Here is a 23,772-nt window from a genome sequence, read left to right as displayed (position 1 = left end):
GCAAAGAGTTCCACAGGTTGACTGTGTGTTGTGTGAAAAAATACTTCCTTTTGTTTGTTTTAAACCTGTTGCCTATTCATTTCATTTGGTGACCCCTAGTTCTTGTGTATGAGAAGGAGTAAATAACACTTCCTTGTTTACTTTCTCCACATGATTTTATAGACCTCTATCATAGACCCTCCCCTTAGTCATCTCTTTTCCAAACTGAAAAGGCCCAGTTTTATTAATCTCTCCTCTGGGCTGAAAATTCCACTAGATGGCAGGATTCCCAGGGATTAGGTGATTCAACACCAAAGTACCTTTGTGGATTTAGTACCTAATGCATAGCCCACTGCACTGGGATTTGGGAGAACTGGATTGTATTCCCACCTCTACCACAGGCCTGCTGATCACCTTGGGCAAGTCACGTTCCCTGCTGTGGATAATGATACTTACACTCCTTTGTAAAGCTCTTTGAGATCTACAGATGAAAAGAACCATAGAAGAGCTTGGTTAGTATTTACTCAGGCCTGTAATCAGAGTGCACTCACTTCAGGAAGCAAAGGGTGATCCCGGTCATAACAAGGTTCTGCCCAGTCAAAACAATTAGTTAGGAACCTTTATTTAAAATGTGCAAGTGTGATCTGCATATCTAATCACTCCTATTGCAGTGCTCTGATGGTTTCAGACAATAGATGCACTTAATCCTGTAAATATTTGGACACCTGTGAACCCTAGGGCAACTGCTTAGCTGTTGACTAGCAGATCGGGGTCATTTGATATGCCTGCTTTTGCCTCCATGGTGGGTGCTGTCATGTTCTCAGATGTCATTCCTGAAAAGTACCCCTCCAGAAGAGAATGCATCTGGAAATGTCATTACAGTAGTAGAGCTGCAATGCCATTCCTAGAAATACCGCTTGCTAAGGAGGGCACAGAATTAGTAACATTAGAGATGAAAAAGATCTATTCGGCCATTTTGTCTACCCACATGTCAAAAAGGGATTTTTCCTTTTGTGGTATGTTAAAGTTTCTTGTGTAATGGGGGTCTCTGGGGATCCTGATTTCTCTTTCCATAAACATATTTTCTTGATAGTCACCCTAATTTTTCCTTGTGTCTAAGGAGCTGCTATACTCCCCAATCTTACTCACTCTGAGCCTCTCTTTTATGAGTAATAAGGCCCCAATCAAGCAAGGTACTTAAGCATGTGACTTCCATGTAATGGCCTAAAGTTAGGCAGGTGCTTAAATACCTTGCTAATGACCAATCTTTATCATTTTTAAAAGCATTGTTTTAATAGTAATTTAGCCCTTAGATATGGAGGCATGAGATGACTTTAAAAAACCCATGATTGACTAATTAGATAGAATCACTTGTTTTGAAGCCCCAGGTAATTTGTCTTTACATTTGCAGGTAGAAAGTCAGCCTCACTATTTAATTAGTTTCATATGTCTTTGGCAGAGGATGAGGCCAGTGGTTGGACACTCAGTAGATCTTGACTACAACTGGATCAAAAACAAACAGAAGCAGCAGCCTTGAGAAAATCCTTTGTGCTCCAGGGGGACTCCACAGCTGCTGGAGTAACATGAAGTGCACTTAAAAAGGGTAAAGGATCTAACTCAGAATTTGTCTTTTTTTTTTCCCACTGGACCACACCAAGTTTGCTGCATTTATGTAACTTTATTAATATTAACTATTATAATTATCACAAATGTTAAAGACAGGAGAGATCTACTCGGTCATCTAGCCCATGTCTGCTGGCAATGCAAGACTGTGCATTTGACCTTTAATCTACGTCAAAAGTTGTTCATGCAGCTGCAATATGCTGTAGATTATAGTACCTGGTTTTGATGTAGCCTGGTTACTGCCAGGAAGGATGGGGATTATCTGTCAGACAAAGTGGTTAAGGAAATATCTTTTAGTGAACCAATTTCTGTTGGTGAGTGAAGCAAGCTTTCGAAGAAGAAGACCTGAAATACTGTATCTTGGGACCAACACAGCTACAGCTACACTGCACACAGGAACTATCTGTCTCAGATATAGATGGAGTAGTCTGCATTCTTGTCCACACACTGTATAACATTGTTTGCTTATGGCTTCTATTCTAGCATAAACACACATCTTTAGTCATCTCAACAGCTAAGAGGATGTCCCAGAACATTGGATTGCTTTTCAAATCTATCTTCATTACCAGTCCAGGGAACTATTGTATTTTTTTTCTAGCTTTCATCCTTCTATCAGACATCTTAAATTTGTTATAAATACACCTGTTCATGTCCTCATTTGCATTAAATCAGTCATTAATCCTATCACTTTATTCTCATAAATCCTACAATAGTTCCCTGTGGAATCCTTGCATCTGCCTTGATTTATACCAGGGGTTGGCAACCTCTGGCACGCAGCTCACCAGGGTAAGCACCCTCACAGGCCGGACCAGTTTGTTTACCTGCTACGTCCACAGGTTCAGCCGATCACGGCTCCCACTGGCTGTGGTTTGCCACTCCAGGCCAATGGGGGCAGCAGGAAGCTGCGGCCAGCATATCCCTCGGCCCGCGCCACTTCCCGTGGCAGCAAACCACGGCCAGCGGGAGCCGCGATCGGCTGAACCTGCCGATGCAGCAGGTAAACAAACTGGCCCAGTCCGCCAGGGTGCTTACCCTGGTGAGCTGCGTGCCAGAGGTTGCCGACCCCGGATTTATAGAGCCGTTCTTGAATTGCTAAAGCTTCTTTAGCTCTCAGGTGCAATCTAATTTCCTCTACTCTTCTGGGCATGTTTTTGGATCGACACTCTTATGCAAAAGCAGCAAAGAGTCCTGTGGCACCTTATAGACTAACAGACGTATTGGAGCATGAGCTTTCGTGGGTTAATACCCACTTCGTCGGATGCATGTAGTGGAAATTTCCAGAGGCAGGTATATATATGCAAGCAAGAATCAGGCTGGAGATAACGAGATTAGTTCAATCAGGGAGGATGAGTCCCTCTTCTAGCAGTTGAGGTGTAAACACCAAGGGAGGAGAAACTGCTTTTGTAGTTGGCTAGCCATTCATAGTCTTTGTTTAATCCTGAGCTGATGGTGTCAAATTTGCAGATGAGTTCATCTTCATGCAAAGTGGCAGCCTCAGGCATCACGGATGAGGATTTTGTGGATGATGAGGAGGAGAATGCACAGCAGGCAAGCGGAGAATCCGTTCTCCCCAGCAACCAGGACCTTTTCCTCACCCTGGAGCCAATACCTTCCCAGAGCCTATTGTTCCCGGACTCTGATGGTGGAGAAGGCACCTCTGGTGAGTGCACATTTGTAACGACACTACAGGGGTTAAAAACAATTGTGTTTAATGTTTGATTTGCCCTGAATAATTAGGATGTATTCGTGGCCAGTTCAGCTAATGGAAAAGTCTGTTTACGTGTCTGGGGATGGTGTGGAAATCCTCCAGGAACAACTCCATAAAGCTCTCCTGGAGGTACTCAGAAAGCCTTTGCAGAAGATTTCTGGGGAGGGCTGCCTTATTTTGTCCTCCATGGTAGGACACTTTACCATGCCAAGCCAGTAGCAAGCAGTCTGGAATTATTGCAGCACAAAGCATGGCAGCGAATGGTCCTGGGTTTTGGTCGCATTCATGCAACATTCGGTCCCTATCTTTCTGTGTCAGCCTCAGGAGAGCGATATCATTCATGGTCACCCGGTTGAAATAGGGGACGTTTTGTAAGGGCACAATAATCCCCTCTGTTTGGTGATCCCCAACAAGTTAGAGCCCGTGCATGCTGGGCTGTTTGCGCTTGGCTAAAAGGGATCAACCCGGAGAATAGCCACACTGAGGGGTGGAGAGGTGTGTGTGCTGCACATCCACCCCAAAACTGCAGCCCCTCCTTTTAAATGGCAAACACAACCGACATTGCTTGCTATTTTGGCTTACCATGGCTGCCTGCAAACCAAATTCTGTTGTCCAGCCATGTGTGATGTGTCACCATCCTGGCAGGCGCTCAATATAAAAGGCAAAATGAGATCTTGTACCTAAAACACATGTGCTGTCTGCTGTGAATTGCTTGATTCACTGTGAAAGAGTCTCCCTTTTGTTCTCAGAAACTTATCTTCTTAAAAGTCTACTCTCCCTTTTTCCCCCTCTGCAGCTGCATATGCTTCTATGCTCCCCACATCAACTCCGTCCCTGAGGTTATTGCAGATTAGAAGGCAAAAAAATGCACTCGTGATGACATGTTTTCAGAGCTCATGCAGTCCTCCTGCATTGATAGGGCACAGCTGACTTCATGGAGGCATTCGGTGGCAGAGGCCAGGAAAGCATACAGTGAACGTGATCAGAACATGCAGGAGGAGATGCTGAGGCTAATGGGGGAGCAAACGGACCTGATGAGGCATCTGGTGGAGCTGCAGGAAAGGCAACTAAACTACAGAACCCTGCTGCAGCTATTGTGTAACCGCCTGCCCTCCTCGACAAGTTCCATATCCTCCTCACCCAGAGGCCCAAGAACGCGGGGGGAGGCTCCGGGCACCCTGCCACTCAATTCCAGGGGATAGACCAAGCAGCAGAAGGCTGTCATTCAAACAGCTTTGATTTGTAGTGTGGCTACAATAAGCAATGTGGCCTTGTCCTTCCCTCCTCCCCCACCCCACCTCATTATCAAACCCTTTGTACACCCAAGCTTCCTTTTATTAGTCAGCATTGTCAGTGATCTCAAGGTTTTTTTAAATAAATAAAGAATGAATGGATTTAGAACAATGGGGACTTTATATCCTGTGCCAGCTGTGGTCGAAGAGGGGAAAGGGATTGGCTTACAAGGAAGTACATTCACCAAAGGGCAGGGGCAGCTCTATGAATTCTGCCGCCCCAAGCAGGGCGGCGCGCTGCGCCGCTCGTGCTGCCGGGCGCCGGTCCCGCGCCTCCGCGGGACCTCCCGCAGACATGCCGCTGGTCCCGCGCCTACGGTGGAGCTTCCGCAGGCACGCCTGCGGGAGGTCCACACGAGCCGCGGGACCAGCGCACCCGCCGCAGTCATGCCTGCGGGAGGTCCGGTCGTCCCGCGGCTCCATTGGACCTCCCGCAGACATGACTGCGGAAGGTCCGCTGGACCTGCCTGCCGCCCTCTGGTTAAAATGCCGCCCCACGCACGCGCTTGGCGCACTGGGTCTGGAGCCGGCCCTGCCAAAGGGGGTGGCTTTGCATCAAGGACAAACACACACAACTGTCACACTGTAGCCTGGTCAGTCATGAAACTGTTTTTCAAAGCCTCTCTGATGCGTAGCGCGCCTCGGTGTGCTCTTCTAATTGCCCTAGTGTCTGGCTGTTCAAAATTGCTCACCAGGCGATCTGCCACAACCTCCCACCCCACCATAAATGTCTTCCCCCTTATTCTCACAGATATTGCGGAGCACACAGGAAGCAGTAATATCAATAGGAATATTGCTTTCACTGCCCATTGGAATTCTGGGTTAAGCTCCCAATGCCTGATGGGGCAAAAACCTTGTCATGGGTGGTTTTCGGTACATGTTGTCAGTCTCCTCCCTCCCTTCTTGAAAGCAACAGCAAACAATCATCTTTAAAATGGTCTTCAATTTGGGCCATATCCTTCACTGGTGTCATGTGGCATAGCTGCTTGCAACGGGGTGCGTCCGGGGCTCAACCCTCCAAGAGGAGGAGGGGAGCCACACTGGCCCGCTGGTCTCACATGGGCTCTGCCCTGTCCCTTTAAGGCTAGACAACAGAGTCAGAGTCTATTGGGGCCCCGGCCGTTGGCTGCAAGGCGGAGCAGGAAACAGTACAGGGAAGCTCAGGCCTTTGGTAGCAGGGCTGAGCAGTAAACAGTACAAGGGAGCTCAGGCCTCTTGGAGCAGGGCTGAGCCATAAGGTGAGGGGGATAACTGCCACCCGTGAATGGGGTGGCAGGGGGGACACAGGCCCTCCCACTCCACTGTGTCCCAGCCCGGGGCCCTAGGCAGCGGTCGTTACCGCTGACGGTCAGTGGGGATCCTGACAGCAACACACTGACATGGGTATTGTCTGGTCAGCAGCCTGACTGAGGTCGGCTGCCCCCGGGCCACTTCCAATATCCCCCCCGGGTCCTACCTGGTCCACGGCGTCCGGTCCCGGGAAGTCCCACTGCATGGGTTCCTCACAACCCGGGCTGGGGGGTAGATCTGGTAGTTCCTCGGGGAAGTCCGGCCAATTCTGCTCCGGGGGTTCCTCGGGGTAACAGCACGGTAGCGGGGAGGTTCCTGGTGGCTCCTCCTCGTAGGTGGCACGGGGAAGCTCCGGCAGGTCTTCCCAGTAGTGAGCGAGGGGGGTCTCCGGCCAGTCCGGGCAGCTGCCCTGGACTCCAGCGGTTTCCCCGTCAGGAGCTCCCTCAGGCAGGTCTGCTCCCGGTGGCTGGGCCCAGACTGAGCTAGAATGGCCGGCTTTTATCCTTCCGGGTCGCCGCCTGACCCTCTGAGGGGCGGGCTCACCACTCTGTAGCCCCGCCCCTTCCTGTGTCCGGGGCTCAACCCTCCCCGGGGAGGAGGGGAGCCACACCGGCCCGCTACACTGCTCCTTCATATTGTTTTTCATCAGAGATTGAGTCAACAGGAGAAAAGCACAGTTTCTCGCTATGAAAGTGTACATCAATCTATCAGATATGTTCCAGGAAGTGAAATGAGAGATGTGTCTGTTAAGCAAATAGATATGAAAACAGTGGAGAATGTCCTAAAGAAAAAACGCTCATAGCTGGAATTGCAATCATTGTAGTTACTATGGGTTGGTCTTCGAGTAGACTGATTAAAGTTCCATCTATCAGCATGTTTTTCAGGATGGCCATAAGGGTGTGTTGTATCATTTACTTTTTAAGGAATATTTATTTTCTTACATCTTGAGGCAAAAGTAACTTGAGACATGACACGGTGAATGGTATTTCCTTAACTTACAAAAATTTCTTTTTTTGTGTATAAATAATGAATCCTTGAAAGATGGAGATGGATTTTTTCCTGTCTCCACACAGACTTCTCAGCTGGCCCATGAGCACTAGGCCACTGGAATGTGGATCAATTTTCATAAACAGCAATGGAACCATACCAGAATCTCATATCTAAATATCCCTAAATTAATCAACATTGACTAATATTTTCACACTTGGGTGCTTAAAGTTAGGAACCAGAATTAATGTTTAGCCCAACACAAGACATAAACAGATACATTTTATCAGCTGTAACAACTACATAGTCTAGTGCACTAGAACTCGAAAGACCTGTGACCTAGTCTTGGCTGGGCGACTAATCGACTGTTCAACTTTGGGCAAGTCTCTTTGTTTTTCTGTGACTCTGTTTTGCGTGGAATTCTTTGGCCTGTGTTATACAGGAGATCAGACAAAAATGGTCCCTTCTGTCCTTAAAATCTATGAATCCTCCCCCACTGGTGGCAAGATCATCCAAAGGCAGCATTCCATGGCCCCACCCATCATCTGCAATGAGGGTGAAGTAGTTTTAAGCATCCTCCATTGCCCAAGTCCTCTCGAATTGGTATTAAGTTACCCAGAGTGACCCTCTAATAGCCCAACTCTCCTTCCCTATACTAACAGCAGAGAGTTGACTTCAATAATGTCACTGAATGGCCTTGTGTTCATCCTGGTGAACTTGATATAATTTTCCTCTTAGAATGGTCAGACAAAAAATATAAACACTCCGCCAGTGGCCTCCAGACTTCTGACTTATTTGAAAATAAACCTGTGGAAAAAGTTGCTTTCCTGCTGCTCTGGGAACCCTTTGATTTTTGTCTTTTAATCTTAAAGGTTCAGTCCTGCTCCATTAATGTAAATAGGAGAAAAAAATAATCATAATCTAGTAGGCATTAATTTCAAAAGCAACTTTTTGGACACTCATAACTTAACATATTGCAGGAGCTTCAAATGCATTCCCTGAAATGCTAGCTTGTGTTTTCTTTGAGATTAAGACCTGTGCATTAAATTACTGAAACCTACTTATTCTATACCTGCATATAAAGTATCCATGATTGCAATATGTTCCCATGACATCAACAATTACAAATTCATGTAGTATGAGTGGAATTGTTTCCCTTTTCTAAATAGTTATGGAAATTCTCAACCAACAAAATACTTGCTTATCCTGTCACATACTGAAACACAGCGTCAGAGTGTAATGGACAAATATGTGTCTTGGACAGGTGCAAGACTTTTTTGTCCTAAGGAAGGTTCAATCTCTCTCTCTTCCCCCCTCCCCCCGCCACCACGAAGTATGGTTAATATTCTCTTAAAGATTGATTAGATATATACACTGGATTTTGTTTTTACTATATATTGAATTGCACCAGGGATGATTTTGCCAATTTTTTTAAATTACAGTGTTACCTCATCAGACTTTGGTGCCCCAAGGACTCCTCGTTGTTTTTGCTGAGACTTTTTACTGTGCTCATCTGTTCTTTCTTTCTTTTTTTTCCCCCTTCATTAAGGTTCTGTAAAAAGATTTTTGATTTATTGTTAAATTTCTTTATTTTTTTGTCTTAATAGTAGATCTCTGAAAATGTGTTTGAGGTTTTTGCCTTGGCTTGTAGCACAGCAGTTATATTTATGGGTGTACCATTGGTTTGCTGTAGTTCAAGTGATTTTCTTTTTTTACTTGTTATATTTTTGCCTGGACTTGATATACTTGATGGGTTTCTCTGCTATATTGGCTTGCATATCTGGCATAGATGATAGTTTGCCTCTCTGGTGATATCCTATCAGAGACCCAACCAGTAATATTTTCTTTAATGTTGGGATTTTTTTTTAAATGAGCTGGAAACATTTATTAGTTTACCAGAAATGAAAGCTTGTAATGAATCCCTGTGGAATTCGTTAATCATATCTTTGCTATTTTATAATTGTACCTTCAAGTGGAATGTGTTTATATTTGTTGAGAGAAAAGTTCTCTTGTTTTGCATTTCAACATTGTGCAGGAATTTTCAGTGCAAAGGGTTGCTCATCATTTTTTTCAAGAGTACAAAAAGTACTAGGGGCAGGGGATGAGAGGGGAGGCCTGAGAAGTACACTTACAGTCTGAACAAGATGGAAAAACAGCTCCTCTTTGCCATAAAAGCATAATCTTCTGGAAGACTAATTTATACATTTTGACGGGGAGATGGTTTGCAATACAACAAATGAAAATTAGATGTGTTTTAATTGCGCCAGGGTTTATTCAAAGTGTGTCAGTGCTATTGAAGCTATCACATAATAAAGTATCCTCTTCTAGGTTGCTTTCAGGTGAACTAACTAGCCTTCAAGGTTTTTCTCGCTTCAAAAATTAGTAGAAGTGATATCCAAATATTAAGACTGTTTTGAGATACCTAGCATCCTTAGTGTATATATATATATATATATATATATATATGGTGTGATACATTGTTGTTGTTGTTTTATGTATACCATTTTGTAGTGGAGTACAATAAATGAACCGACACTGGCATCATACATTTTTGTTTTGGTTCCAGACTGGATCCAAAATCAGCAGGGTCCTGTTTTCCAGTTCTGTTTTGAATGATCCCAGAATCTCAGGGCTACATCTGTCCTCATGAAATTTCAGTCCCACTTGGCAGATATCTCCCAATAAATCTGCCCCCAAGACTGCCAAGCTGTCAAACTTGAACCCAGATCCCAGTTGTTAGTTTGCCTTGATCTGGATGTGGATCTGAACATTATTCAATCTGCCCATGCTCTGGAAATGCTCTATGTAGGAAATTAGCTAAACCCACAGCGATGGAATAAAATACAGCACAGTTTCACAAAAGGTAGATTCTGCCAGACCAACCTGATCTCTGTCTTTGAGAAGATAATCAATTTTCTAGACAAAGCAAATGCAGTTGAGATAATCTAGTTGGATTTCAGTAAAATATTTGATATGGTTTCATATGGAAAATTATTTGTTAAATTGGATAAGGAACTGGTTAAAGGGGAGACTACAACAGGATCATACTGAAAGGTGAACTGTCAGGCTGGAGGGATGTTACTTGTGGAGTTTCTCAAGGATCAGTCTTGGGGGCCAATCTTATTTAATATTTACATTAATGATCTTGGCACAATGTGCTAATGTGCTAATAATATTTGTGGATGACACAAAATTGGGAGCTATTGCCAATAGAGGGGAGGACCAGAATGTGATATAAGAAGATTTGGATGACCTTGAATACTGGAATAATAGAAATGTGATTAAATTTAATAGTGCAAAGTGTAAGGTCATGCACTTAGGGACTGACAACAAGAATTTTTGCTATAAGCTGAGGACGTATCACCGTACTTGGTGGTGTGAGCCCTGCTTAAGGGTCTTAGACACCATTTGACCCTTCCTCTTTCCACTGTGTAATAAAAAAGCTAATTTAGACTCAACTGAGAGTCTTGTTACACACTGCAGAGCTGAAATCACTGATAGGTCTAAGCATTAGACCTGCTTTGGGACAAGACCTGATCTGATGCAAGAGACTGCCCAGTGTGCACCATCAGTGAGACTCTCCCACTAACCACTGAAATCACTGAGAGCTGTGTTAAGTGGTGGGACCTGAAGACATCCCGGTGGATCATCAATCAGCCAGCAGGGTGGCTGGCAGAGAGGAGTGGCAAGTGAGTGCCTGGGCAGCGGAACGAGTAAGGTGCCTTCTTACCCACCCACCACCCCCCAGGGTGGGAGGTGAACTCTGCAGATGCACCTCTGAACTCTGGGTCTGCACAGACCATGGACAACAGCTGTGAGTGGGGTGCAGAGAAGGGACAGGCACATTAAAGGAACTTTTGGTTGCTGGTCTTAAGAACCTGAGGGGAAAAGGACACTGCCCAACTTATTTGGGGTTGGGTCTTTTGCTCATGGTTTATGTTTGTGAATCCTGTTTGTGGCATTTTCCCAAATTAATGTTGGGTTATGTCCCTCTTTTATTATAAGTTCTTTGCTACACTCAGACTCTGTGCTTGTGAGAGGGGAAGTATTGCCTCTTAGAGGCGCCCAGGAGGTGGCATGTAATTGTCGCAGGTCACTGGGTGGGGGCTTGATCCAGTTGTATGTTGTATTGTTGAAAAGGAACCCCTAGATACTGAACCTGGCCCTTGTTGCTGCCAATGCTGACTGGTAGAAGCGTTACATATAAATACACCAGAGGGCTAAATATGGCGAAAGAGAAGTTATTTATATTAAGGGCCAATGTTGGCACAGGTACAAAAGGATATAAACTGGCCATCAACAAGTTTAGGCTTGAAATTTGAGGAAGGTTTCTAACCCTCAGAGGAGTAAAAGGAGCCAACCCTGAAAGCCTTATGGTCAAGATGTAAAACACCTTTTAATAAAGCCTCACCCCTGTACTGATGCTCATAAAAAAGCTAAAATAAATAAAATCAGCAAGAACAAAGTCACTCTCTGCCCCTGAGGACCAGACAAAGAGCATGTCCCTCGATTTTGTACAGCAGCTGGTCAGATAGCCATCTGGAGGCCTACATCAAAGATGATGTCCTCCCTTTCTCCCTCACATATTATTATTTTTCAGTGATTGAAAAAAATTTTTTTAAGATCAGAAAGGACCTTTATGATCCTCTAGTCTGAGCTGTATAACATAGGCCATAGGATTTCACCAAAGAGTCCTGCTTCTAGCTAGACACTTGTGTTTATTCTTTTATTTATTTATTTGCATTATTGTAGTGCCTGGGAGCCCCAGTCATAGACCAAGGCCCCATTGCATTAGGCAAAACAAAATCAGAGTCCATTCACCAAAGAGCTAAGTGGTTGAGCTAGACAATCATATCTTTTACATAATTAGCAATTTTTATACGTAGTTCAGATGCATGGTGGAGGTTGGAGGAAGACATAGCTTTTAGCACATCTGACAGAAATGTCTGAAGATGGCAGAATAGTATGGTGATGGAAGACTGTATAAGTACCTAGAGAGAGAGAGAATGAAATTTGGACTGCCCCTATATCCTGACAGCAGCAAGATGAGAAAAAGGCCTGAATTTTTCAGCTGGTAGGTTCCTTTCTTAGTATAATCTAAAAGTATCAGCAAAAGGTCTCAGGGCTATTTGGCTTCTGTAAGTTCAAAAATGAAATCTAAGACAAACCAGAATTCTGCCACCTTCTGACATTCTTGCCAGCTGTGCAAAAATGTACCTTTTCTTCCACACTCCTTCCAACAAGCATTAGAACTACTTAAAATAATAGGAATGATGTAGCATTAGAACACGATAGTGTAGTGATTTTCTTTGATAGAGACATGTTTAGAAGGATACATTTATTATTGAAAATAATTTTTAAGCACTCAAGTGACTTCCAGATGGTCTGGTTTCCCTTCTTAGATTATGAACTAAAGAGTAAGGAATCAGTCAGGATACTTGATGAACGTCACTGCTTCTCTTTGTAACAAGTACTTTCCACGCCCCCTCAATAGGTTCCATGGTTGCTTGTGAATTTATTTTGCTTTCCTTCCTTCTTACCTCATTCATACATATATTCATTGTACTATAGTAGCTCCATTGGATTCCCTCTCCCATGTTACTGTTTTATTTTTTTATTTCTGAAAATAATTAAACGTGAAGTAAGAAGAAAACAGACAAAGAAAACCATGGCAATCCCTATGCTGAGCAAGGAACAAAAGAAGAGAGGAAATTCTGAATAATATTACTTATATCTTACATTATAAAAATGTGAGTTCAGTAAGGCACAACTCAGCATGATGGGGAGAGATAGAGAGCAGTTGCTATTATATTCTAACACCCTTATAGAAATGTAAGTTCAGTAGGTAGCACTCATGCAGCAAGTACGTGGGCCACACAGTACATATACACCATTTCCTGCTCATTCTTTTGTCTCCTCCACTCCCCCCCAGATGGGGGCTGGAAGTTGTGTGTGGAGGAGGGGGTGGGATGGGACATGTTGTTTCCCTTTTGTCCCAGATGAAAGTTGGGGAAGTATGGCTCTCTGCTGCCCCCCATCCCTTCCTAAAATGACACCCATGATGAGAATGCTCATATCCAGTGTTTTAAAGCTGGTCTATTACATAAAGAAGGATCAGCTATGAAATAGAACTAGAACTGTGTATGACTTCTCATGCTGCCCAAAAGTTGGAAGGTATCTGGGTGTTTGCTTCATGCCCAAGAGAACATATATTAAAATAAGTGGCTACAATAATTTTATAAAATAATTTTTTTGTCTTGAGAAGAAATCTGGTTACTGTCCATTAACATGGATTAAGCTCCTGGCCTAAGCAATCTTGCCATTTCTACCCCAAGTAGAAATATAGCTGCCCAATACAGCTACAGTTCTGCTTGAATACGTGATGAAAAGTAATTACTAGTCTATTAGGATTCAATTCTATCTGCCCACTGTTGATGGGTGCTCAGCACCATGAACTTCCACTAACTTCAATCCCCTTTCTGCCATAGAGTCCCACAGTACTAAATGATTACTTTTTAAATCCAGTAATCCACCATTTTCAATAGATTACTTTTCAAATGCAATTTTAACAGTCCTGTACATGTTTAGACCTATGTAACGGTGGGTTCCTATAACGGCTGGTGTCCCCTGGCCTGTTGTTCACCTCAGATATGTAGAGGAAATCTCATATGGGCAGGACAGGTAATTTCACAGACTCAGTCCTAATTGTCATACAGGATTCTGCAAGGTAAGCAGAGTCTAGGAAAAAATACAGAGCTATCACTGTTCTCTTTTTAAAACAATATTGTAACATTGTCTCTAGAAAACCCACCTTTCCTGTTCCAAACCTTACCCCTGGCCATTTGATTTAGACAGAGCTTGTTGAGTTTTATCTACGGTATATTTTCAAAATGTGGAAAATATATTGGTAGCAAACCAGAATTAGCTCTTGGAACCAACTACAGAGTCAACTGAAAGTTCTTTTTAGGCTGGATGATTCATTGTTTATTGTTTGTTCTCTCGATGAACAACTGGTGAAATGCTTACTGCTAATAATTACTAGATACAATCAGTCAAAAAAGAGGTGTTTCTTGGGAAGAATATCTGCATTATGCAATGAGAGAAGGTAATTTTCCATAACAGAGAACAATTTTCTTCTTTCTCCTACTTGCCATTCCTCTTCTCTTTACTTAACACTTCATTTTATCAGATGTCCTGGATAATGGAAAACGTTTTCTGTAAGTAATTAGAAAATGCAAATCTGATTCTTTGCCATATTGCTCCTTAAAAGATTCTCTTGATGTTATCATCCTTCATCGAAATGAATCTTCTGGTACTTTACAAATGCTGTTAAAAACTATAAAATGTAGATGCTATATGGGAATCACTTTGGCCATCACCACAGTACTGCCACTGCTGAGGTGGAAGATAGCAAATGTTTAACATGCCTCGAGGACAGAGCGATGAACTGGGATTCAGGAGAACTAGGTTTTATTCCCGGCTCTGCTAGTAGGCTGCAGAATGATCTTAGAAAAGTTATTTCAACATTCTGTGCCTCTGTTTCCCCATGTGTAAAATGGGGGATGATGATTCTACCTGCCTTTGTAAAGTACTTTCAGATATACTGATAAGTGCTGTATAAGAGCTATTATTTATTAACAGCTCACAACAATGCTATCCGACAGCTTAAAACAGGAATTGAAGAATGCTGCCTTATCTAACTGAAACAGGGTGGGGAGTTTTCATAGATTATAATTACCTGTGTTGGAAATCAGAGGGGACACTGGATTAACAATCCTATTAGTAAAATTTACTACTGATTTTTTAATGCTAGCAAGTAGTCAGGGTCTCATTTTTATGGCCCACCCAAAAGACAGCATACATTAGAGGCACCACTTCCCTACCAGTATTCTGAGGTATTGGTTCGGAATTGAATAAGAGGGGGTAGTGCTAGTGCTACAAACCACTGTAACTTCAAGTGCCTATGAACATATGCAAAGCATTGAAAACTAAGTCCCTGTGTGGAGAACCTTAGGGTATGTGTTGTGTCTCTGTTATGTTAGGTCTGAGGGAGGTGGATATAGGTAGAAGTGAGACTGAGGTTTGAAACCTAAGGACTCTGTGAGAGCCAAGTATCAGAGGGGTAGCCGTGTTAGTCTGGTTCTGTAGAAGCAGCAAAGAATCCTGTGGCACCTTATAGACTAACAGACATTTTGCAGCATGAGCTTGCATCCGAAGAAGTGGGTATTCACCCACGAAAGCTCATGCTGCAAAACGTCTGTTAGTCTATAAGGTGCCACAGGATTCTTTGCTGTGAGAGCCAACTGGGTTGCTAAGAGCCACCCTGGAATGTTTATTTGAAAATCAGCAGTGAGAGGAAGACCCTTGTTGGAGGGCGTCCGGAGACTTGCCAGTTGGAGTTGGTTTGGCTGGGATTGGTTGAAATTGCTAAGAAAGATCTCTCCAGAGACTCATCCATCGGGGTGATAGAAGCCTGGGCTGCAGAAAGGGTGGCGTGAGACCAGATAGGAGAACATCAGACTCTGGGGCTTATGAAAAGGAAGACTGAACTGAGGCAGGAAATAAGATTGTCTGAGGTTTGAAAAGGACAGTGATCAGATGATTGGTAATGGGGTTCGGTCATAGCTTTTAATTTTCAAAAATAAATTACAAGTTAGTTAATTCAGCTCAGAATGGAGCTGTGATGAATAGGGACTTCTGGAGCGTCCGTCGAAATCACTTACCATACCTATCAGAGGACGCCCACTCCTGGGGCCAGGGTCATTTTAACAAGAGAGCAGAGAAGGGGGTGCCCTGAGGTAAAATTTCCAAATACGAATCTCAGTGGTAGTAGCAAGTAACCAAGACTGGGTTGCAGGAAACCTGGGGTCAAGACAACCAGTAATAAAACTTTATTTTACGCACAACAAGAAGAAAAAATACTCAGCACTCTAGAGGCAGTTATTTGCCCATTTCACAAATCAGTACATTCATATGCCAAAAATAAAAATAACACTATAAGTAATTGTGCAGTCAATAGCTTCTTTTAAATTTCTGAGAGGCTTGCACACTCAGTAATGCACTGGATCACATCAGTTGACATGACATAATGTACTGTAACAGGACAGATGTATTTAATTTTGTCACTTATCCTGTGGGTGGCTTCGGAGCAAGTATATTCCCAGCCCTTTAAAATTTCTCTTATCCTGCAGAAACTGAGTGTATATTTTTATACCGAAACATTTTTACAGTTCTCCTACAGAACTCACCCTGCAGGGCAAGTAATTTCCTACAGGACAGGGAATTTTAAAGGGGTAGGTCTTTAAATTAGCATAATGCTTAGAAGATGTGAAAAGATACCAATGCTGCCCATTGTTTTGGGGATAAGATTGGCTGGTTGTGTAGCACACCACTCGTAATGCTTTTTAGAAAGTTGCTGTTACAAAATAAATGGGCAGATCTATATGTCCAGACAGTACATTCTTGGTAGTAAAATATCATATCATTCCATAGTTTGACATTCTGCTTGGTTCTCTTTTACCTGTTTTAGCAACAGAACCAGCTCCCTTGGTTAAACAGGGTCAGGACTATAACTTACACAGATGAATGCGGGAATGTAATTTTCAGCAACAACATCTGGCTATCGAAGACTCCACCAACAGCTGCATTGGTGGCTCTGGAATTGCTTCTAGGGCTATCTTGGGGTCAAACTGCTGTAGGGCTGGCTGGAGCCATCCTTTTTTTTTATTTCCCCACCAATGCTATTTTCTTTTTCCGTCAGTATTCTTTGAGTCTGGATGCTATCAAGTTTTCAGCCTTTCCTCAAACTCACAAAGAAACATACTCCTCATGTTATGCTACCAACTGGTGTAAGGATTCTCTCTGACTACTTCTTCCTCTGTCTAGATTGTAACTTCACAGTGTGTCCTGAGTCAAGTACAGCTTATTGCCATTGCTTCACCCTAGGAACAGATCAACAGGATGAATGCTAACTCATCTGAGAATCACAGTTCTTCTGCTTCCAACTTGCCCTGGGAAGGAATAAGTTATTTCACTTCATTTAAAGGAGAGACATCCTTCCTGTGCACCTAGCCAGTTACTCTAGTCAGCAGGATGGGAGCAGGGGTGGGCAGAGTCAGATCCCCTTTCACTCTCCACTCCTCCCTGCTCACTTGCACTTCCTCACTACAGGGTATATAAAGTGTGTTGCCCTCATTCTCCCCACCACAACCAGTCAAAATATGGGGGGGCGGGGATCATACTTACCCCACTGTGCACTTCAGTAAGGGCACTGACAGTCAAGCTCTAATGTGTGCTTTTTATGTGGTTTCATTGGAAACCCAGGTGAAAATCACTAGTTTCAGCTGAGGTTGACTTTAAGGGTTTATCTACACCAGGGATCGTCAACCTTTGGCACACAGCTTGCCAGGGTAAGCACCCTGGTAGGCCGGGCCAGTTTGTTTACCTGCTGCATCGGCAGGTTCAGCGGACAGAGGCTCCCACTGGCCGCGGTTCGCTGTCCCAAGCCAATGGGGGCGGCGGGAAGCGGTGCAGGTGAGGGATGTGCTGGCCACGGCTTCCCGCCTCCCGCATTGGCCTGGGATGGCGAACCGTGGCCAGTGGGAGCCGCGATCGGCCGAACCTGCCAACGCGGCAGGTAAACAAACTTGCCCAGCCCACCAGGGTGCTTACCCTGGCGAGCTGTGTTCCAGAGGTTGCCGACCCCTGATCTACACTGTGATTAAAAACAACCTGCGGCACTGAGTCTCACAGCCCAGGTCTGCCACTCTGCAGGGTAGGCCCAAATGAACTGAAACATTCAGGGTATGTGTACACAGTGATAAAATCCTGTCGCATGGCTGTGGCTAGCACAGCTGACTCAGGCTCATGGGGGCTTGGGCTGTAAGGCTAAAAACTGCTTTGTAATCATTCAGGCTTGGGATGGTGCCTGGGCTCTAAGATGCTGCAAGGGGAGTGAGCCTCAGAGCCCAGGCTCCAGCCTGAGCCTGAACATCTACACTGCAATTATCTAGCCCCATAGCCCGAGCCCCAGGAGCCTGAGACAGCTGACCCAGGTCAGCCACAGCCATGCTGTGGGTCTTTTATCGCAGTGTAGATGCACCCGGAATGTTTCAGTTCATTTGGGTCTACCCTGTAGGATGGCAGACAAAAAAACCCTGAGTTTTACACAGTTTTAACCACAAGCAATAAAGTGAACATAGGATCCCAAAAGCAGGTGTTTCTTCTGTCAGTCTCCTTTCTGGAAGGGGACTCGGGTCCTCCTTCACCAGCTCCACTCTCAAATGGATTGACAGGTATTGGGCCATAAATTGCTGCCAACAGAGATCCAAACCCCATCATAAACAGTCACTTCTCTCACTTGTATTTAAAGTGAAAGCCCTGGTCCGTAGGAAGCTTGAGAGATTGCCTTTAAAAATGGCTGCCCTCTTCTGACAATTTGCTTTTCTTTATGTCAAAGTCAGCCAGGCAAGAGATTTCACTTCTTTGCTGCTGTTGTGCTTATGGCTGCATTTCACAGGTTAGTTTCTGTGAGATCATCAGCTACAGTCAAACGTGCACATTCCCATTCCATCCTGTTTCTGGAGAAATGCAAGTTGAACTGATAGCTACCAAGTAAGGCTCATTCCTGGAGGAGGAAAGACTCTTTGTTTAGAACGTAGGGGGATTTCTTTTTAAAGGATGTTCCGAAACTTAGGCTGCTTTTTTCCGGTTGGCTGTAAAATGTAATTAGTGATTAGGCTGTTTTGCAAAAGTCAGATTACATACTTTACTAGGAAATTGTCTTTCGTGAGTATCGTGGTTTTGTAAACCTGTACGCTGACATTAATGCTGGAAATGTTATCACTGAGCCCTCAGGGGGTTGCCGTGTTCACAAAGGACTTAATCTAACTCCCACTGAAGATAAAAAATCTGGGCTAATTAGAATAGTCTTCCCCAGCATAATAAAATGTGTCCTTCTTGAATGCGCACTGTGCTTTCTTAGGTGCTCAGAGGGCTAATTGTAATATTCTCAAGGTGAAGCACAAACTAAAGGTGCTTTGTCATTGACTTTAATAAGACCAGGATTTCACCTAAAGGGCATAAATTAAAAAATGCAACATATCTTTACCTGGGCCCAATTACTTTGTTCTCTTAGGGTATGTCTACACTGGCGAGTTACAGAGCCAGCAGTTACTGCACCGCTCAGAGCGCACTGAAGGAAAACAGCTGTTGTGTGTTCACACTGTCAGCTGCCGTGCAATAGCGTGTTCACACTTGAGGCACTTGCAGCGGTATTTGTAGTGGTGCACTCTGGGCACCTATCTCACAGAGCATCTCCATCTCTTCTGCTGCTAAGAGTTGTGGGAAGGCAGAGGGGGTTGGGGGCATCCTGTGTCCTGTCCCAATGCCCCGTGATGCATTGCTTCGCATCTCCATCTCTTCTGCTGCTAAGAGTTGTGGGAAGGCAGAGGGGGTTGGGGGCATCCTGTGTCCTGTCCCAATGCCCCGTGATGCATTGCTTCGCATCCCAGCAATCCCTGTGCTTCCGTCCGCATTCTGCGCCATCTTTCAATGGTTTGTGTACTATGCACTCTGACTCTTCAGTCTGCAGGGATGGATCCCGTACTGTTGACCAGTATGCTGCTTGCTCTGACTAACACGTCACGAGTGGCAGTGGAGTTATTCCTTAAACTACAAAGGCAAGAGGAGTTCAGCATTGATCTTGCCACACATTGTAGCTATGACACAATGTGCTGACCACAGTGGAACGTTGCTTTTGGGCTCAGGAAACAAGCACTGAGTGGTGAGATCACATCGTCATGCATGTCTGGGATGATGAGCAGTGACTGCAGAACTTTCGGATGAGGAAAGCCACATTCATGGGACTGTGTGATGAGCTTGCCCCTGCCCTGCGGCACAAGGACACAAGAATGAGTTGCCATGCCATTGGAGAAGCGCGTGGCGATTGCACTGTGGAAGCTGACTACTTCAGACTGCTATGGATCGGTTGCTAACCAGTTTGGAGTGGGAAAGTTGACCGTTGGACTTGTGTTGATGGAAGTGTGCAGGGCCATTAATCACATCCTGTTCCGAAAAACGTGACTCTGGGCAACATGTGTGACATTGTGGATGGTTTTGCACAAATGGGCTTCCCTAACTATGGAGGGGGCGATAGATGGCATGCGTATATCAATTATGACACCAGACCACCTCGCCACCGAGTATATTAATCGGAAGGAGTATTTCTGAATGGTTCTCCAGGTGCTTGTGGATCATGGTGGGCGTTTCACAGACATTAACTCAGGCTGGTCCAGAAAGGTGCATGACGCATGCATCTTTTGGAAGACTGGCCTGTTCAGGATGCTGCAAGAAGGGACTTTCTTCCCGGACCAGAAGATCACCGTAGAGGAAGTTGAAATGCCCATTGTGATCCTGGGAGACCCTGCCTACCCCTTAATGACGTGGCTTATGAAGCCATACATGGGACACCTTGGCAGCAGCAAGGAGCTGTTCAACAACAGGCTGAGCAAGTGCAGACTGACTGCTGAGTGTGCTTTTGGCCATTTAAAGGCCCACTGGCACTACCTATATGGGAAGTTGGACCTGTCTGCTGACAATATTTCTATGCTTATAGCTGCATGCTGTACGCTCCATAATATCTGTGAAGGGAAGGGTGAAAGCTTCACTCGGGGCTGGACCGCTGAGGCTTAGCGCCTGGAGGCTGAATTTGAACAGCCAGAGACCAGGGCTATTAGAGGGGCACAGCACAGGGCCATAAGGATCAGGGATGCCTTGAGGCAGCAATTTGAAGCTGAAAGCCACTAATTCTTGTTGCTCAGGAGTGCAGTGCTTGTAATGCTAGGAGGTGATTGTGATTGGTGCAGATGATGCACTATGAAGGTTTAAGAAAATTGCCTGTTGTTTTGCAGGGCTGTTTGCTTTTAATTAATAGAATACAGATTGCTTTCAAACCAAAACAACTCTTTTATTAAAAAACAACAACTGGAGGAGAGAGAGCACATCAGCACTGAGGGGGATAGGAGAAGGGAGGATCCTAGGAGGAGGTGGGGTTCCTTTGGAGTTCAGTGCAGCAGGTACTGTACTTCAGCAGGGCCAAACTGCAGAGGGATGGGTGTTGAGTGCAGTGGGTACTGGGAGTCAGCAGGGCTGGGCTGTAATGGGTCAGGAGTGGAATGCAGCGGGTACAGACTGGAGCCAGGAGGTTGATAAGAGTGTGTTGGCGGTGTCTGGGGGGGGGGGGGTCATGGGAAACAGTTTTGTGATAGCAGCTGCAGGGGAGAGCAGGCACGGGGATGCTTGGTTGGCAGTGCTAGTAGTCCTCTTGGTGTTCCATAATGTTTAAGAGCTGCTCCGTGGCTTCGTTCTGGCACGCCATGTTCTCCTTTCAATCCCTCTTCTCGCTGTTTTTCAGCCGCGGAGTGCTTCATAACTTCATGCAGAAAGTCCTCTTTAGTTCTTCATGGCTGCTTTCTAATTCTGTGCAGCCATTCAGCTGGCGATAACAAAGATGGAGGCTGGGCTCCCAAGGTCATATCTCTGTGAAGCCAAAACGCAACATTTTACAGAAGCAGGATTGTTTGCAACACACAAACCACTAATTCAGTGATTTAAAACACAGCCACTATTCACACACCTGTCACTAACTGGCTGACCCCAGGCAAGCACACATGAGCCACAAGACCCCCAAAATGTGAGTAACCACAGGGGTAGGGGAAATCAGTGTTCCAGGACCGTACTGTAAACTGGGCATGTGGCTGTAGGGGGACCCTTATAATCATTCCTGTCCCTACATTTTCCACAGGTTGTGTTCATTATGGAAGATATCTCACTGCTGAGGGTGAGCAGGAAATCATGAGAGGGTCTTCTCCAAAACTGCGGCTTCCGCCCTGGCCCTTATGCCGCTCGCCTGCGTGCAGCAATGGTCCCCTCAGTGACAGCAGAATGGTGCGGGAAAGTTACTCTTAATGGAGCAAGAAACAAAGCAGCACTGCCAAAGAACCTGTGGCAGCGGATAGCCCAGTATCATGGGCAGTATTGTGGGCAGTTTTGTGGGAAGATCTCTGAGGCAGATTCCCGTGAAGTGAGGGAGTCAATCAATACCCTGTTCCACCACTCAGACTAGGCATGTGGAGATACACGCATCATACAGACACAAACCTGCTTTCTGCAACCTCCTGCCCCCAACAACTCGCTTCAGTGATTCCCAAAATCAAAGCCACTTACCAGGGGCCTCCTCTCCTCTTTGTGCTTTGCCAAGCTCTGACAGCTGTGACTGGCTAGGCTCCTCTGGGTAGAGAAGAGCTCCTGGCTGCATGCATCTCTGACCTCCAAGTCATCCTCTGCCTCTGGGTCTCCCGCCACATCCTCATCCAAGATTTCCTCCTTCTGGTTCGGTCCACTCTCGACTGGCACATGAGCCATTGAAGTATCCATGGGGTCCTTTGCAGTGGAGGTGGGCTCACCACCGAGTATCGCATCCAGCTCTTTGTAGAACTGGCAGCTTGTGGGCGCAGCACCGGAGCACTGGTTTGCCTCCTGTGCCTTGTGATAGGAATTCTGCTGCTCCTTCACTTTGACCCTGCACTGCAGTGTGTCCTGGTCATGGCCTCTTTCTGTCCTGCATTGTGAAATCTGTCCGTAGGTATCATAATTACTGGGTTTGAGCAGTCTCCTCTCCCCAAATGCTGATGAGATCCAGCAGCTCGGCATTGCTCCAAGCGGGGGATCGCCTGGTGCGTGGAGCAGGCATGGTCACCTGGAAAGATGTGCTGAGACCACTGCATGCATCACTGAGCAAACAAGAAGGGCCCTTTCAAAATCCCAAGGAATTTAAGGGGTGGGGATGACAGTTGGTCACCTGAGGGCAGGGCAGTCGAGTTCAAACCGATGACCAGAGAGGCGAGAACAGGCATTGTGGGACACTTCCCAGAGGCCAATCGCAGTGCAGTAATCAACCATGTTGTTTACACTGGCACTGCAGCGCCGTAGCGCAGAAAGCTCTAAAAAAATCGGGGTCATTTTTTTTCAGCGCTGCAACTGCGCAGTTTTTGCGCACTAAGTGGTTTGGCAGTGTGTTCACCTTGGAAGTTACAGCGCAGAAAGCTGCTTTACTGTGCAGAAACTTGCCAGTGTAGACAAGACCTTACTTCCTCCTGTCCCAGATCTAATGCACACTATAAATGAAAATATAATTCTGAAGTAATAGTGATACTGAATTAACACAGCTTGAATATAATCGCATCTGCATCAGTTTTACACCTACTCATGATTTCTGTGGCATTACATTTGAGGTACAGATCAGAATGAGGAGTGTTTCTTTCTATGGAGCCAGATCCTGCACCATATAAATCAATGGAAGAAGGAGCTGACAGTGAGAATATTTTCATTGACTTCAATGGGCGTTGGGTCAAATTCTTACTGTGGGAAGCGGCACAGGCTGAGGGACGTGCTGGCCGCCGTTTCCCTCAGCCCCCATTGGTCTGGAATGGCGAACTGCGGCCAGTGGGAGCTACGATCAGCCGAACCTGCAGATGCTGCAGGTAAACAAACTGACCCGGCCCACCAGCAGATTTCCCTGATGGGCCGCGTGCCAAAGGTTGCCAATCCCTGACATATATACATTTTCCTGTCTCAATTCATGTTAAACATTTTTAGATATCTGGATGAGGGTTTGCTTGTTTTTCTTCCTTTACTTTAAATTCAGTCCTTTAAAAAATCAGGTTAAAGTTAAAAGTTCCAAATGATGATCTTTCTTTGGAAACAAAAGTAGCCATATTGTAAAATTGACCTTGAGCTATTAGGGAAAAAGTGAGTGTGGCATTTTTCCCCATTTGCAGTACTGACTCTGGGATTTGGCTTCCAGTTGTATCTTGGCAAAAACACTTTGCACGT

General features: G+C 45.1%; 1 protein-coding gene across 1 annotated transcript in view; it reads left to right on the top strand.

Moving 5' to 3' along the window:
• KLF12 (Kruppel like factor 12) overlaps positions 1–4,577 on the top strand; it is a 386,124-nt gene extending 381,547 nt beyond the window's left edge. The window contains exon 8 of the mRNA XM_039481408.1: positions 4,107–4,577. Coding sequence (XP_039337342.1) covers positions 4,107–4,240 — 134 coding nt within the window. The 3' untranslated portion in view covers positions 4,241–4,577. The remainder of the gene's footprint in view (positions 1–4,106) is intronic.
• Positions 4,578–23,772: the final 19,195 nt, after the last annotated feature.

The sequence above is a fragment of the Mauremys reevesii genome, linkage group 1 (assembly GCF_016161935.1).
Source record: "Mauremys reevesii isolate NIE-2019 linkage group 1, ASM1616193v1, whole genome shotgun sequence".
Taxonomy (NCBI): Eukaryota; Metazoa; Chordata; order Testudines; family Geoemydidae; genus Mauremys; species Mauremys reevesii.
Note: the sequence above shows the minus strand (reverse complement) of the source record. Positions and strands in the feature narration are given on the sequence as shown.